We start from the raw sequence: 15,877 nt of genomic DNA, 5'->3' as shown, positions 1-15,877 counted from the left end.
TTTTAAAAGTTTCACGTAAAATTACATGTTTTTCTATTGCAGTCTTTCCTGTAATTTTATGTTTTTTTTTGCTGTATTTCCAAAAAAAGAAATATCCGGCAGTTGGGGCGCCAGTAAAATAATGTTTTTTCACTAACAATCACATGTTTTTCAAATAAAATATATATATTTTCTTGAGAATGTGCAGTTTTTTTAACGTGTTTTAAACCATATTTCAAAACTATGTGAAAATTCTATAAAATGCTTTTTTTAAATAATCTGTTTAAAATAATCAATAAAATTCGGTAAAATTATATTGTTATACATTATACATGAAGAAATCTCTAAAAAAAGTTAGATTCTGTAAAATTACAGTGTAGACATACAGTCAGATAAATAATTGGTTGATCTATCCATCATCATATAAATCTATCTTATCCATCCCTCAGCCCGACCATCTATCCATCTATCTTTCATGTTAAATCTCCTGTCCCATCTTTTAATTCCTCTCTTACTCTTTATTATACTTTTATTCCCCGCCTTCTTCTTCCTATGTGGCTAAGTAGGATGAGTGCATGTGTCACTGTTGACGAGCTGCGTTGGGTTTTGTGGCCATCCACCATATGCCACATTATTATTTAATTGCTCTCTGCGTATCCACGGTGACCCTTTGGGCATCTCCACGTCCTGGTGTAACATGATGTGGCATGATGAAGTTAGGCATGACCGCATGTTGTGGCATGCTTGTGTGCTGTTGATTCTACACACAAAAAATCATTTTGGTACTATTTAACTACTTTATATTTGGTACTGTCCTTAGAAAGGCACATGGCCACTTATACACAGTCATTCACATTTGCCCTACCACTGCCCATTCCTCTTATTAAAGTCAAAGTGGCTTTATGGTCCATGAATCAGGCTGAAGACAGATTTGTTGGTTATGTGGCTATTTGTATGTCACTAAAATGCAATTAGTTGAGGTTACTGTAGCCTCAGCCTGCCATACACATGGAACCACAATTATGTACACATGTTGTGCATGTATGTGTGGGTGAGTTTATTATATGCATGAAAATGTCAAAATGCAGTAAATTACTTTAAACGGATTGACTCTGTTCTGACCTTGACTATGTAATGATGGTGGTGTCTTAAACTTACACACACACACAATCACACACGTGTTGTGGCCAAAGGAACACATGTTTATAGCTGAGCTCAACATTGTTTTATGTTTGCCCTCTCTGTTCTGGCATTAGGGCGGACCAGCATGAAGTGTAGCGCATACTTTTATGAATACTAACACGTTTAAGTGTAACGCAGGGGACAGCTGGCTTATTACTTGACATTTTGACCTGTCTGACCTTTTCTGCTCTATACTTGATCTACAGTATTTTTTATACATCGTATAAATTAGAACAATCTTATTCTAACAGTTTTAGTATAGTTTAACTTCACGCCAGAACTGATCTAAGTAATCTCAGATCAAAACATGATTTGTTATGAAATGCTCTTAACATGCTGATTATTAATGCTATTAATATTATAAATATAATTAAGGCTAAATGTAGATACAAGACATTATGATTTATATACAACAGTTAAAAATACTATAACTGGTGCATTATCGTTTGCTTAAGCGTTACAGTAGTTAATGTGTCCAATTATTTAACAGCTCTTGGTGTGTACAGGTCTTTATGTGCGACGCATCTTTGGCTGGAGAAGCAGCTCTTTAATGGTTAAAGGGGTCATATGACATGGCTAATATGAATATTATTTTTTCTTTTAGATGTAATGCAATGTGTATACTCGATTTAAGGTTCAAAAACGCTGTGCATGTTGGTATCTCCTCTTTGCCCCACCTCTCTGAAACATGCAGAAACATAACTTCTCTTACCATAATTGGAACATCAGGTTCCAAATATGTTGCCATTTTTACCACCCTGAGACCTGCTTGCTTTCAGGTGGTTGACGCGAAATATTTTCTGATATTTATCTGTCCACTGGTTGGAGCGTGCTTACCTGTGTAGGTGCGCGCATGTATCTGTGGTTGCATGCAGAACTTGATACAGAGGGCAGAGTAGTAAACGCGCGAACATGTAGAGACAGAAACGGCATGCAAATGTGTGAAAATGATATATATCATAATGCTATTTAGTTTGTTTAATAAATAAAAAGGTATAGACATGTTCCTTAGGAAAGGTAACCTTAAATGACTTCTCTTGTGATCTGGCACTATATAGAAAATAAAATTAACTTGACCCTTCAAGGGGGGGTGGGGCGGGGCGCCTCCCTAAGGTAATGGTAGGGGAAACACCGTTCAATATAGTTTTTTTCTAATAATAATAATATGTTTTTGTGCGAGTCACATTGAACCAATTTATCTGAATTGGCCACCTTGTAAAATACTTAAGAATTCCCAATGGTGCGAAAACAGTCAAATACATGGATGATGTTGCCCAAATTCATACAAATTAGCCACCAATTTTGCTAACATCTAATACATGAACACATGTCTATGTGATTGTTTTGCTGTGTCTATGTTTCTTACATCTCTTAAACCCACCACGCATGGACAGGGTATGTGGGACAACTTACATGGCTTGAGTGGACTTAAAGGCGGATAGTGATCACCCACACAGATGTGATTGAGGTTCTCAATAACATAGAGCTGGAACATTTCAGTTTGAAGACGAGGAGAACAGCGTGAACCAGCACGACTAGAGAAGGCAGGTTGAAGTTGGTCGAGAGTAGGTGGTAAAGAGAAAGTGACAGCAGATGAGTGGAAAGGAGATGCAGGAAAGGCTCATGAGATGTGTGGCGAATGGGTAGAAGAAAGTGTTTCCTTTTCCAACTGTAGCCGAAAGCTAGAAGTATTAATTTTGTACTGAAGCAAGAAGGAACGAGAGGCTATGCTATATTCAGTGCGGTTTTCAACCACTTTAGCTGTGATTGTAATTGCAATATAGCACGCCATTAAGTGCCTTATTGATGCATGCCTAAAACTAAAATCTAAAAATATTAGTGACGCATTATTTTACTGCACAAATCATTAATACCCGTGACTAAATCTTAACTTAACATAGTGACGTAAAGGGATAGTTTGCCCAAACATGAAAATTTGGCCATAATTGATTCATCATCTTGTCATTTTCAAACTTGTTTGAACACATTTTTTTTTTGAGAATGCTGGTAACCAAACAATGGTGGTACCCATTGACTTGCATTGGTTTTATGTCCATGCAAATCTTGAAATTATTTTGTTTTCTGCAGAATAAATAAAGTGGAGAGGGTGAGTAAATGAGTGGGTGAGTAAATTATGACAGAAAATGTTCATTTTTTGGTTAACTGTCCCTTTAAAAGTGTTTCTTGTTATGCCAAGGTCAAGGAAATGTTATTGGGTAGAAATTGTGATTGGATCTCAAATATTGTTCTGGACAATGGTGCGGTCTTGACTCATGAAGTAAAAAGTTTTGATTCACTGCTCTATTGGACCTAAAAAAAGTGAAATGTTTTACATCATGGCTATTATTCAGACATTTCTTAACCATGCTTAATGTCAAAAGATCGTCTTCTAGTCCTGCATAAGGGCCTCTAAGTTGTTTGTCTCTGGATGTGCCATATTGGGTCAAGGAAGACTCAAAATTGTTTAAAAAATCTACGGTGCAGTGGGGGTTTGTGTGTGTCTGCTTGCATAAAAATGAAGACTTGACAATAGAGCCCTTTTTCACTCATCGCCAACTGTCTTCCCTCACTTGGTGACATTGTTTTTATCTTTGATCCCCGTTCCTTGCTCTCTCTTGATTTTTGGCAGCTCTTCTTCGTTAACCCTATTCTGATTCGAAATAGCATCGAGGGCCCCGTCTGCAGCCAATCAGAGCCCCGGCTGGCGTCCCTCTCTGCGTGCCAGGCTCTCCATGCTTGCCCTGGTAGCCCGTTTGCGGCTTAACGAACAAACAAGCGTTAGCATCCCCTCCGTTGACGCCCCTCCTTGCCAGTTTACCCATAAGCCCTCCCTCCATCCCTCGCACAGTTTTCGCACATGCCACCGCAGCGCCCCCTAACCCACGTCACGTGAGCGCGGAGGCCCTAGCAACAGCGAGCGAGAGAGAGAAAACTGGAGCGAGACTGTAGAGGAAGAGAGGGAAAGAGGAGGAGGGAGAGACGCAGAGCATTAATAAGTAATGGGCCGAACAGTTTGAAACCCGGTCCTCGTTAGCATTGCTGCGGCGCCGTCATTTGCATGGGAGCTCCAAGAACAAATTCAACAACAGCCTCAACCCACTCCTCTCATTTCGAATCCTGTGTCCTTCTGTCTTCATGTCTCTATCAATCTCTCGTTACCCGTCCTTCTTCAAGCTGTCTCTCGCTTTTATTTTGCCGTTGTTATTTGTTATATTCTGGTATTACTTTTCTCTCATCTTTTTTATATTTTGGTGTGCTCCTGTCATGTGTCAGTTCCTTGGCATCGCTGGCATTTTTCGTTTCACGATTTGGTGGCGCTGTGCGGTTTTCCTTACTATTGTTTGGTTTGCTCTTCATTTTCTCTTTAATGTGTCATTGAATTTGATTTGTCGACTGGCATACCACAAAGTCAATCACATTTTCAGTTGATCGATTTATTATAGCTCGGATTCCGAGGACATGACACAAACTATAGTCATGTATGGCTTAAATGCTTTACTTCAGATGAAAACTGCTATATGCAGTAAGTAATATTAATGTATATTAAAAGTATAATGTAAAAATATACAATTTTCACAGATTAGCATGGATTGATAAAGATACCTCAATGACAATGCATTATTGTGGTAGATGAGTTGAGGCCTTCAACAGACATAAAAAAGTAATGTATTATTTACAAGCCGTGTTGGGTGCAACTATTTAGTAAATAATTAGTTACTGTAATTTAATTACTTTTCCCTTGAAAAATTTAAGTAAGGGATTACTCTTATTTTATCTGTAATTTAATTAGTTACTTCTGATGTAATTGAACTAAATACTGTGTAATATATTCAATAGTGGAAAATATGTGCTTTAATGTATCCTGCTCACATTTATAATACTTTGGTTAATTAATACGTATCATTTATTAGATTAGATTAGATTAGATTAGATTGAACTTTATTATCATTACACATATACAAGTACAGTGTAACGAAATGTAGTTTAGGTCTAACCAGAAGTGCAATTAGCAAGTGCAGGATATACAGTGTGAATAAATACAGAATACAATATTAGGAAAATACTATACAAATGTTCTATAACAATATGACAGTCGGTATGTACTATGGACAATATATACAGAAGGATATATACTGTGAACATTAATGTACAGGTGGATATGAACAGATAACAATATAGACTATACAATACTGCAAGTGACTTAAGTGTGCATTAGTTACAGACATTAGCTATTAAAGTTACAGTGCAGAAGATAAGTTAATGTGGTTATTAAGGTTACAGTGCAGTAGATGAGTTAATGCAGTTATTAAGGTTACAGTGCAGTAGATGAGTTAATGTGGTTATTAAGGTTACAGTGCAGTAGATGAGTTAATGCAGTTATTAAGGTTACAGTGCAGTAGATGAGTTAATGCAGTTATTAAGGTTACAGTGCAGTAGATGAGTTAATGCAGTTATTAAGGTTACAGTGCAGTAGATGAGTTAATGTGGTTATTAAGGTTACAGTGCAGTAGATGAGTTAATGCAGTTATTAAGGTTACAGTGCAGTAGATGAGTTAATGCAGTTATTAAGGTTACAGTGCAGTAGATGAGTTAATGCAGTTATTAAGGTTACAGTGCAGTAGATAAGTTAATGTGGTTATTAAGGTTACAGTGCAGTAGATGAGTTAATGCAGTTATTAAGGTTACAGTGCAGTAGATAAGTTAATGTGGTTATTAAGGTTACAGTGCAGTAGATGAGTTAATGCAGTTATTAAGGTTACAGTGCAGTAGATAAGTTAATGTGGTTATTAAGGTTACAGTGCAGTAGATGAGTTAATGCAGTTATTAAGGTTACAGTGCAGTAGATAAGTTAATGTGGTTATTAAGGTTACAGTGCAGTAGATGAGTTAATGCAGTTATTAAGGTTACAGTGCAGTAGATAAGTTAATGTGGTTATTAAGGTTACAGTGCAGTAGATGAGTTAATGCAGTTATTAAGGTTACAGTGCAGTAGATAAGTTAATGTGGTTATTAAGGTTACAGTGCAGTAGATGAGTTAATGCAGTTATTAAGGTTACAGTGCAGTAGATGAGTTAATGCAGTTATTAAGGTTACAGTGCAGTAGATGAGTTAATGCAGTTATTAAGGTTACAGTGAAATAGATGAGTTAATGCAGTTAATAGAGTTACAGTGCAGTAGATGAGTTAATGCAGTTATTAAGGTTACAGTGCAGTAGATGAGTTAATGCAGTTATTAAGGTTACAGTGAAATAGATGAGTTAACGCAGTTATTAAGGTTACAGTGAAATAGATGAGTTAATGCAGTTAATAGAGTTACAGTGCAGTAGATGAGTTAGTGCAGTTATTGAAGTTACAGTGCAGTAGATGAGTAGATGCCGTTAATAGAGTTACAGTGCAGTAGATGAGTTAGTGCAGTTATTGAAGTTATGTAGTTATTTATTTGAATTAATTACATAAACCATTTCTATCCTTGAATCAATTCTGATCAAGGTTGATGTAGGGTACAGAAAGTAATTAGTAATAAGTTATTAAATGCTTTCTAGAGACAGTAATGTGTACAGTAATCTAATTACATTATTGAATATATAATTAGTAACTAGTAATGAATTACTTTTTTAGTGTAACTTTCCCAACACTTTTTACGAGGTATTGAGTTTATCTAGGGTTTACACTCCATTACAATCCATCTGGCAGTTCTATTTGTCAGTCTTGTGTGGCATTATATGATTTTTCAGACATTTCTCGCTGAATTAAAAGACACTTTTGTGGTCCTATTGCTTTTACGTTTCTTGCTTCTTCTAACGACTGCATGTAAACATAAAAATAATCCAACTTTAAAAACAAAATCTCTAGTCTATTGCACTACTACTATACTGTATTACTGTATTTTGCACATTACAATGATACACACGTTTTTTGTTATATGAATAACACTATTCTCATTTTTGTGTTTTCCTTTCAAAAAAAGAGTCAACTTCCGGTTGGGTTTTATTTATTTATACACCTTATTTTTCCCAGCTGCCCTCTCTCAGTCTGTGTGAGAGAGGTTTTGCCTGGCCTCCTGACATCCCGTAACAAAACACAGTGTGTGTGTTTGTGTTCCTCTGGCCGTTGGGAGTCAACGTAGAGTGAGATGTAACTGGAAGGTTGCCATGCCCCACACATAAATCCAATTCCACAGTTTTTTCTTCTCTTGGTCTGACATGATGCCCCAGGCTGCCCACGCTACACACTCCAGCACTACCACAGAAATGTGTGCGTGATTTGTGTGCTACACCCCAGCCCTTGTTTTAGTAAGACCTTACATGCCCCTCTCTAATCCTCCATACAAACACACACACCTCAGGGCGAAGAGAGACTAGACAAGAATTGATCTACGCTCGCAAACAGAAGTGATTGTAAAGAGACATGGGACCAATATATGGACTGCTCCTCTGACTCTCTTTAAATCCATCACTTTCAATTCTGTACAATGAAAGGGTCACTTTTTCTGTACAGTTGAATGTCTCGTGTACATTATTTTTTGTCGCACATTCATTCAACCAGGAAATAACAGGTAATGCATGTAAAGTAAGTAGGTTACGGATGTTAAAACTAGGGATTTTGCGCATGCTCCATGCTCAGCTGTGGTGCTCATGCTGGCGGTGTGAGTTCGATTCTGGTTTGCAACGTTTTCTCATATCATTTCTTATTTTCCGTTATTTTACTGTCAATGGCAAGCATTTAACAGTGAACTCCAGCCAAAAGTTGAATGTAATAGAAATGAAAATGTTGAAATTGAAGTTGTTGTTTATGCAAAAAGTGGTTCTAGAATTTAACGTACCCTCATGTTATTAAAACCCTTATGAATTTTTTATAGTATTCTAAGGCTGTCCAACAATTAATCGCGTTTAATTGCATACAAAATAAAAGTTTGTGTTTACATCATATGTGTCTGTGTACAGTGCACATTCATTTTGTATTAATACACATACATGCATATATTTAATAAAAATACAATATACACAAATTAATAAATGTTTATATATAATTGTAATTATTGGTCCATACGAAATAAATACATCTTAATATGCCATTAATATGTATACATGTATGTGAGGTTGTATGCACTGTACTTTTAAAACAAAATTATTCTTCTGGATTTTATTAATCGCGATTAATTGTTGACACCCCTACAATATTTATTTCATAATTTTTAGCCTAAATATTAATAATTGTTATCTCTATGATCAGTTTTAATTTAAGCTGAAAAACCTACTCACTGATTACTATTACCAACCAGCAAGTCTCTCTCTCTCGGGTCTCTTGCTCTGGGTGAAATGTTGTGACAGCGTTGCGCTGATGTTGTAGGGGCTTAAAGTCACCAAGTGCATATTATCCTGTAAGGCTTAATACGCAGGTTGGCGCGCGAGGGCCGACTCTTAAATTACAGTTTGCCAGGCCTAGCACTCAGCGTGACAACAATACCCCTCCACACAGACACGCGCACAAATTCAGACTCACATCTACACACACACTTGCACATAGGTGTGCTTAGCTGTTGTATGAATATCAATTCGGCAGTATATTTTTGTGATAAAAAAGTCACACACTGTCTACATGTACTTTTATTGTGTTATAACATGGCCATGACAATCACACTGAACTGAATTGATCTGTTTTTTTAGCCATTGTTTTTTTTGTCTGTTACCGCTGCTCTGTATATGTGTGTGTGTGAGTGAATGAGCTGCTTGTTATAGTGATGGAGTGTGTGTGTGGGCCAGCGAGTCAAGCCTGTCCTCTCCGCTTTCATAAATCTGCTTTGGATGAAGCTCTTGAGCTATAAAATGCATCGATCGCCATCCTTTACACACACGTCCGCGCACACACACATCGCTCTTCCCACAGGGTAATCCTGCCTTCTATAGGAATGATGCGGTGTCTTGTTGAGTGACTTTTGAATGCACACGTGTGCCCTAATGTAGAGGCGTAAACAAAGATGGATTTCACACACACACATAGACACGGGCCTGTATTAGCTGTATAAGTGAGGACCTCTAATAGATTCAATGGTTTTAATTTTAGCCTTTATCGCTTAACCTAACCCTCACCGAAATATGTTGACATTATATGTAAAATAAAACATTATGTGACGGTGTACAGTACAGTCAGGGGACTACGTTGTGTAATAGTTGAATGTAGTACTTGGAGTGTGAACCTTTTTTTAAATGCCTTTCTCTACAAAAAAATTAAAATAAATATATGAATGAATATAAATGTTATTGAGTCACAGTGTACATATGTTTACTCCAGATGTTGACCTATAACTGGGGGTTTGTTTACTTGTGTGCATTTGTGCCTTCCAAACTGCAACATCCTTCACAAGTAAAACAAAACAGCTCAAAACATACCTGTTCTGCATTTATTTGACTAACAAATAACTGTATATATGTCTGTTTGTCTGTCAAAAAACAACATCTTGTTGTTCATTCTCTCCTTTGCTTACTCCAGCTTTAATCCTCCTATTTCTGTTTAGCGTGTTGACAAAATGTGTATATGCTCTCCAACTTGTCGCTTTAGATAAAAGCGTCTGCCAAATGAATGAATGTAAATGTAAATGTGCCATTCTGTGCATTTGTGTGTTTTTTAATTTCCTTGTCAGATTGTTTCTTCATAACAGAACGGTTGGCCAAATCCACACTGCTCGGATAAAACTAGGAACAAACAGACAAAAACTGACTGTTCTCACACACTGACATATACTGTAATGCTGTTATTGTGGCCAGTGATGTGCAGTTCAACAAAACACACATCACCTTTATTTAAAACATTCACACAAAATCCATGAATTCTTTGAGGACATTTCATTCTCTTATAGATCGCTCTCGTATTGCTCAGGAGACATTGCGGTATCAATATTTTCTCGGATGTTTAGGTTTATTTTGAACAAATCTTGACAAATGATTAAATAATAAAACTGTGGTAATTACTGTGGACACCATCGCTCAGATACTTTGTTGTACTGTAATGTTCCTTATAAATCGATCAGTTCTGGTCCTTGATTCTGATTGGCTGTGCGGAGTTCTAAGCCATTATAAAATACCCCAGTAACTCACTGCTTGTTGGGGCTTATTGCTTTAATAATGAGTTCCTAATGAGATTATTCTGACTTTTTATTGCAGGTTTGGTAAATCTTAGCTCAAAAATATGGGAATCGAAAATGTGCTTTTCTGTCACAAACATTTACATTCAAAATATTCTTTATTAAATGAGAACGATTGTAATGGCTAGGGATAACACACACACACTCTTAAATGAGTGCTCATGTAAAATACAGCCTTCATGGACATATAGATAAATCAGAGTCGAGTCAGACCTCTGTGATGTGAAAGGAACATGACCGTAATATACTGTTACAATAACACATGCTTTAAATATTAACACACTCCGGCTGTCTCTCACACACAAACATATACACTTTATTTCTGCTGTATCCCTCAAAAACTCTCTCGTTTCATGTTTCTGGACAATTGGTCATGGAAAGGTTTTTATACCTGTGAGAACATTTGCCCAGACCTCATGGCATAAGTTTGGCCAGTGTCATGTCCAACCCATTCAAATGAACACTTTGAAATGACTGCAATGATTTACTGTTACTATTACCACAGATTTTTGTCATTGCTACTGGGCTTTAAAGGGGTCCAAGTGCTTTCATGTTATTGCCCAAATTACCCACTATCCAAAATGTCTTCTGTTGTCTAATGAAATCAATGTACATTATTGACATAATCTCATGTTGTCTTTTTCAGGTAACAGGTTCTTCCTGACGTCATTTGGTGCCCTCTACATATCTGACGTTCAGAAAGAGGACGCTCTCTCCACCTACCGCTGCATTACCAAGCACAAATACAGCGGAGAAACCAGGCAGAGCAACGGGGCTCGTCTGTCTGTGCTAGGTTAGTGTGAATGTTTATGTGTATTATTCCTGTAACAATTTTTTAGTATTTGATTTGCTAATATATTATTATATTTATTATGATACAAATTCATATTATAATGAATTATAGTTGTGATAATTATTATTATGGTTGTTGTTGTAGTGATAATACTAAAAATAATAATCGCTGTTGTTTTTATTATTATTTTTTGTTTTTATTATTTTAATTATTAGTAGTTGTAGTATCTATTATTATGGAGAGTTATAGTGCGACGATCAGTATTTAACTTTACTGTATAATTTATTTTACTCTTAAAAAACAAATATGTTGTGTTATTGTACCTTCAAAAGGAACCCTGGGTATACAAAGATGTATGGCTTAATATATATTAACAATGGCATTGACCTTTTTAAAAGTGAAATTAAAAAACAGAGGAACTGTCACAGTATTCATAAACTTTGAAAAAAATACTTTAACTCGGAGGCAACCATTTTTTGCAAACTAAATTCTCTTTGATACGACGTATGCAATACTACTGTGTAGGTACTCAAAATAACATGAGTTTGGCAGAAACTGCCTGTGATATGCAATCTTTAAGACATCATCATCCAACATTATCGTATACTTTATACATTATGAGAATTTACTGATAAACACAATAAAAAGATGCTTGCGGCTTGGTGTTTGGCTTTTGTTCTGTATTAGAGCTCACGTGAATATTAGTATGTGTTGTATGTAACATGTGCATTGCGTTACATGCATACGTGTCTGACTCGCTAATGCCTTTGCGTTGCGTGCATTTGCGTTTATAATGTGTCCGCAAGTCCGCCCCTGGTCACGCCCATAGGAGGGACGGCCGTTCTGGGCTTTGACAGAAAATCCTACCGGTCAGTCCGGCCCAGTAGACAAACGTTCTTAGGGTATGCAATAACTTTCGGAAATGCACACCTATGAAGGTGTTCCAGGTCTGTTATAGTGTAACCTACAGGCCATCATGTCAAACAGCACCCTGCTCTTGATTTGACGTTAATATTGTCAAACTTTACTGTTAATGGAAACGCGCGCACAGTTTTGTTTCAATGGGAAATACATATACTGAAATTGAATAAATAAAATAACTAAATAGATAAACAAGTTAATTAATAAACACTGATTGCTTACTGTTTTGTTTTCCTCTTCATGCTGCTTATAACTGATAACAAATATATTTTGATAGACCTACTCTTCCAAAAGTCTGCGTGATTTTTTTAAATGCATTTATTATCACCAGCTTTTCTGGTGCAAACACGGAGGTGTGGGCGCGGTCTCTCGCTCACTCACTCACACAAACACACACCCAAAACATGGCTCAAGCGTCCGAGTCCGTTCGCTCCAAAGGAGGCTTGAAATGAGATGCGCAAGAAAGTAGTATTTTACAGACGATAACATGACAAATGTTGAAATTAAAGATTAAAGAATGTTAAAGACATTTCTTTAAAGAAAGTAAAGAATGTCCTGTGGTGTGGTAACCGTGGTATAAACGGAATAATTGACTCCGGTCTGTTTCCTTACATATATTTTTATCATACATACAGCACCTTATATTTACTGAAGAACTGATTAGTGTGTCTGTGTTCAGTTTGGCTGCCTGTGCGTACAACCATTTTGCATCATCGAAAAAGAACATGGCGGCCTCCTTAGGTTACAATGAGTATTACATTTAGATTATTTTAAGAAATTAAAATATTTGATGTGTTTCTAATGACAAATGCTAGTAGTGTAAGGCTATTACAACGTTTTTAGCCATAGATCCCTCTATACCTTGACCTCCCTTAAGGCTTCTGTATGTAAATGACAGGTTGTATTACGGAATATAATCCATTGTAATATAAGTACCAATTCACAGTCAAGACCAGGAAGACCTTGCCTTGTCAAACCTTCCTTTTTGTGTGTTACTTAATCTCTCCTTTTATCTCTTTTCTTTCTTTAGACCCCACTGAATCTACGCCCTCTGTGATGGACAGTTTCCAGTCAGGGGAGGTGCAGGTGGGCCGCAGCATTGAGTTGCCCTGCATCGCCTCCGGTTACCCCAACCCAACCATCCGCTGGCTGAAAGACGGGCGACCGCTACCCGCTGACTCCCGCTGGACGCGGCGTCTGACCGGGCTCACAATCAGCGACCTTCGCCTGGAAGACTCCGGAAACTACATCTGTGAAGTCACCAACAGCTTCGGCTCCAAAGAGGTCACGGGACACCTTAACGTCATAGGTAAGGAAAAGACAGGAAAAGAGGTGCAGGATTTTTGAGAAATATGAATAAATGATGAAATATGCCACAAGTACACTGATGTTCAGGGAAAGATCAATGATTATAGAAAGAAAATATTTCAAAACAAGCAATCAATAACCTTTTCCTCAACACTAAAACTAGAACCCTAGATAAAGTAAAAAAACAACTTCTTACACCAACATGGATACTCTTGCTGGGAGGGTGGGTGTCTACCAGGAGGCGGGATTGAGAAGCACAGCGCAGCACAGTGAGTTTTTAAGTGATGCTGGCATACTGCTAGGCCACCGCCACCTTCTTGCTACCTTACACGGAATGCGATCCGAAAGGACAGGAAGCTCTGTTCTTGCTTCTCCAGTCAGACCCTTACTCAACGCAACCAACAGTGTGTGTGTGTATGCAGTGGGAGGAGCTAAAGAACAGAGAGAGGCAATTGGCCAGAGTTGTAATGTGAAAGACAGAGGGAAGTAAATGCAGGGGAAGTGGGGTGGACATTTGGACGTTTAGCCGAAGGGCACATCACACCGGTCTGCTCACACAGATTCTGACAGGACAGGAGGGGAGGAGGACGCACACACATGCAATACAATACATGGCCAGACATACTGTATACACACCATCACACGCATAGAAGCCTCAAGCACATAACACCAGCTGCCTTATTGCTCACTGACATTTTCCATCTATCTGTCTATTGGTTATCTGTCTATATAATTGTTTTCCTTTACTGCTTAAAAAGACCTTGGAATCAATGTACAGTATATTTATGAAGTCGCGTTGTAGTCATAAACAGCTCACTTTTTCCTTCTCTCTCTCCACAGAGCCTCTTCGAGTCACGCTGTCTCCAAAGAACCTGAAGACGGGCATTAGCAGCACAGTGATTCTGTCCTGTGCCGTGCAGGGCTCGCCCCACTTCACTGTTTCCTGGTTCCGCAACACAGAACCCATTGTGCCTGACCAGCACTTCTCCATCCAGGGAATCCACAACGAGACGCTCTTTATCACAGCGGCTCAGAAGAGACACTCAGGGGCGTATCAGTGTTTCGCCACCCGCAAGGGTCAGACCGCCCAAGACTTCTCCATCATACTGTTGGAGGGTGAGTGGGGATTCTGGGATAGGTCGTGGTTCTGGATCCTAACTCCCTTTTTTCCCACGTAGCACAGGTTCATCTGTAAGATGTATGCTGGAGAACTGGAAAACCTCTGCTTTGTAACATGTGATAATGTCACAGAAAGGGCAGTTACATACATTTTGAATCATAAACATCTCGCAGATGTTAATGCATCAACCGTCCCGTATTAGCCGGGACATCCCGTATGTTGAGACTGCCTGATTTCTCCAGTACATGACTTCCCATTTCCAGTTTATTCATCCACGGATTGAAGCAACAGCAGCAGTGGTCGTGATCAAGACACTTGCGGATGATATTACACCTGCCATTTAATCACAGGCCCTCTGATGCGCATCAGTTTACATAAAGTAGGCCAAAATGCGGTATTGTTTCTGAAACTGCATCAGTCACTCACACGCTCCCTCAGACCTCCGTGTCACACACTCGCGCGCAAGCATGCGCACACACACACGGACAGAGAGGCGGGCAAAAAGCAGTGTTGCGGTGTTAAGAAAGTCTTGACAGAAAAGCGCAGAGTAACATGAATGTAGTTTGTCTGTAGGACACATGCACATAGTTACCCAGATTGACGCGTAGTGTACTATTTTATTAATTTATGTCTGAAAACAGAAATGGGAAATATATAAACGGTTTCATTGTGCATTTTGTTGTGATAAATGTTCAAATACTGTGCAGCACTGTATGTAACTATTTAGAGAGTAAACTCAAACATGAAGCAATGACGTCATGCTTATGGTAATTACAACTGCTGCACAGATTAAATTTTGTCCCTTATTTCATATCAACAAAGTTGGCAACCCTACCCAGATGTATGTGTGCTTTTCAGGTGTATTGGCTCATCGAGTTTGGAAACCAACAGAATTTGCAACAGAAAGAAACAGAAATTGAATTCAAACAACTTAACCTTGATAGCACACATACATCTTGGAAACATCAATTTAATGTCAGTGCTTGCATACGCAAGACCAGTGGCGGCTGCTGATCTTTTAAAGAGGGGAAGCTCATTTTTGGCCTAAATCATAAAAATTGTCCGTTTATTTATATGTAAATTCTGCCCTACGTTCCTTTTCAAGAAAATGCTCTGTAACCCTGTCGTACCAACTAGGCGTCTTTTCCAGTGACTTTAATTAATTAACAAACGATCTAATATATATATATATATATATATATATTTAACTCAACGGGAGGAAATGTGGGAATTATGTTAAACTGAAACAATGAATGTGGTGTGAAATTGTGTTAAATATACGATGAAGTTGCAGCAGTTTGTCTTTCGACTACACATGCAAAATCCGCGATGGGACTGAGTTGGAAATGGAGACACAGAGTGATACGCGTCATAATCTGAAGACCACGCCCACACCAACCGTCTCTTTGCATTGCAAGAAGCAAGAAGGAAGGA

General features: G+C 38.0%; 1 protein-coding gene across 4 annotated transcripts in view; it reads left to right on the top strand.

Moving 5' to 3' along the window:
• LOC130428548 (cell adhesion molecule DSCAML1) overlaps positions 1–15,877 on the top strand; it is a 115,187-nt gene that overhangs the window by 62,814 nt on the left and 36,496 nt on the right. For all 4 annotated transcript variants that reach the window (XM_056756673.1, XM_056756676.1, XM_056756675.1 and 1 more), the window contains exons 4-6: positions 10,948–11,094; positions 13,046–13,324; positions 14,164–14,439. In XM_056756673.1, coding sequence (XP_056612651.1) covers positions 10,948–11,094; positions 13,046–13,324; positions 14,164–14,439 — 702 coding nt within the window. The remainder of the gene's footprint in view (positions 1–10,947; positions 11,095–13,045; positions 13,325–14,163; positions 14,440–15,877) is intronic.

The sequence above is a fragment of the Triplophysa dalaica genome, chromosome 9 (genome assembly GCF_015846415.1).
Source record: "Triplophysa dalaica isolate WHDGS20190420 chromosome 9, ASM1584641v1, whole genome shotgun sequence".
NCBI lineage: Eukaryota > Metazoa > Chordata > Actinopteri > Cypriniformes > Nemacheilidae > Triplophysa > Triplophysa dalaica.
The sequence above is the reverse complement of the archived record's forward strand: the minus strand, read 5'-3'. Positions and strand labels throughout refer to the sequence as shown.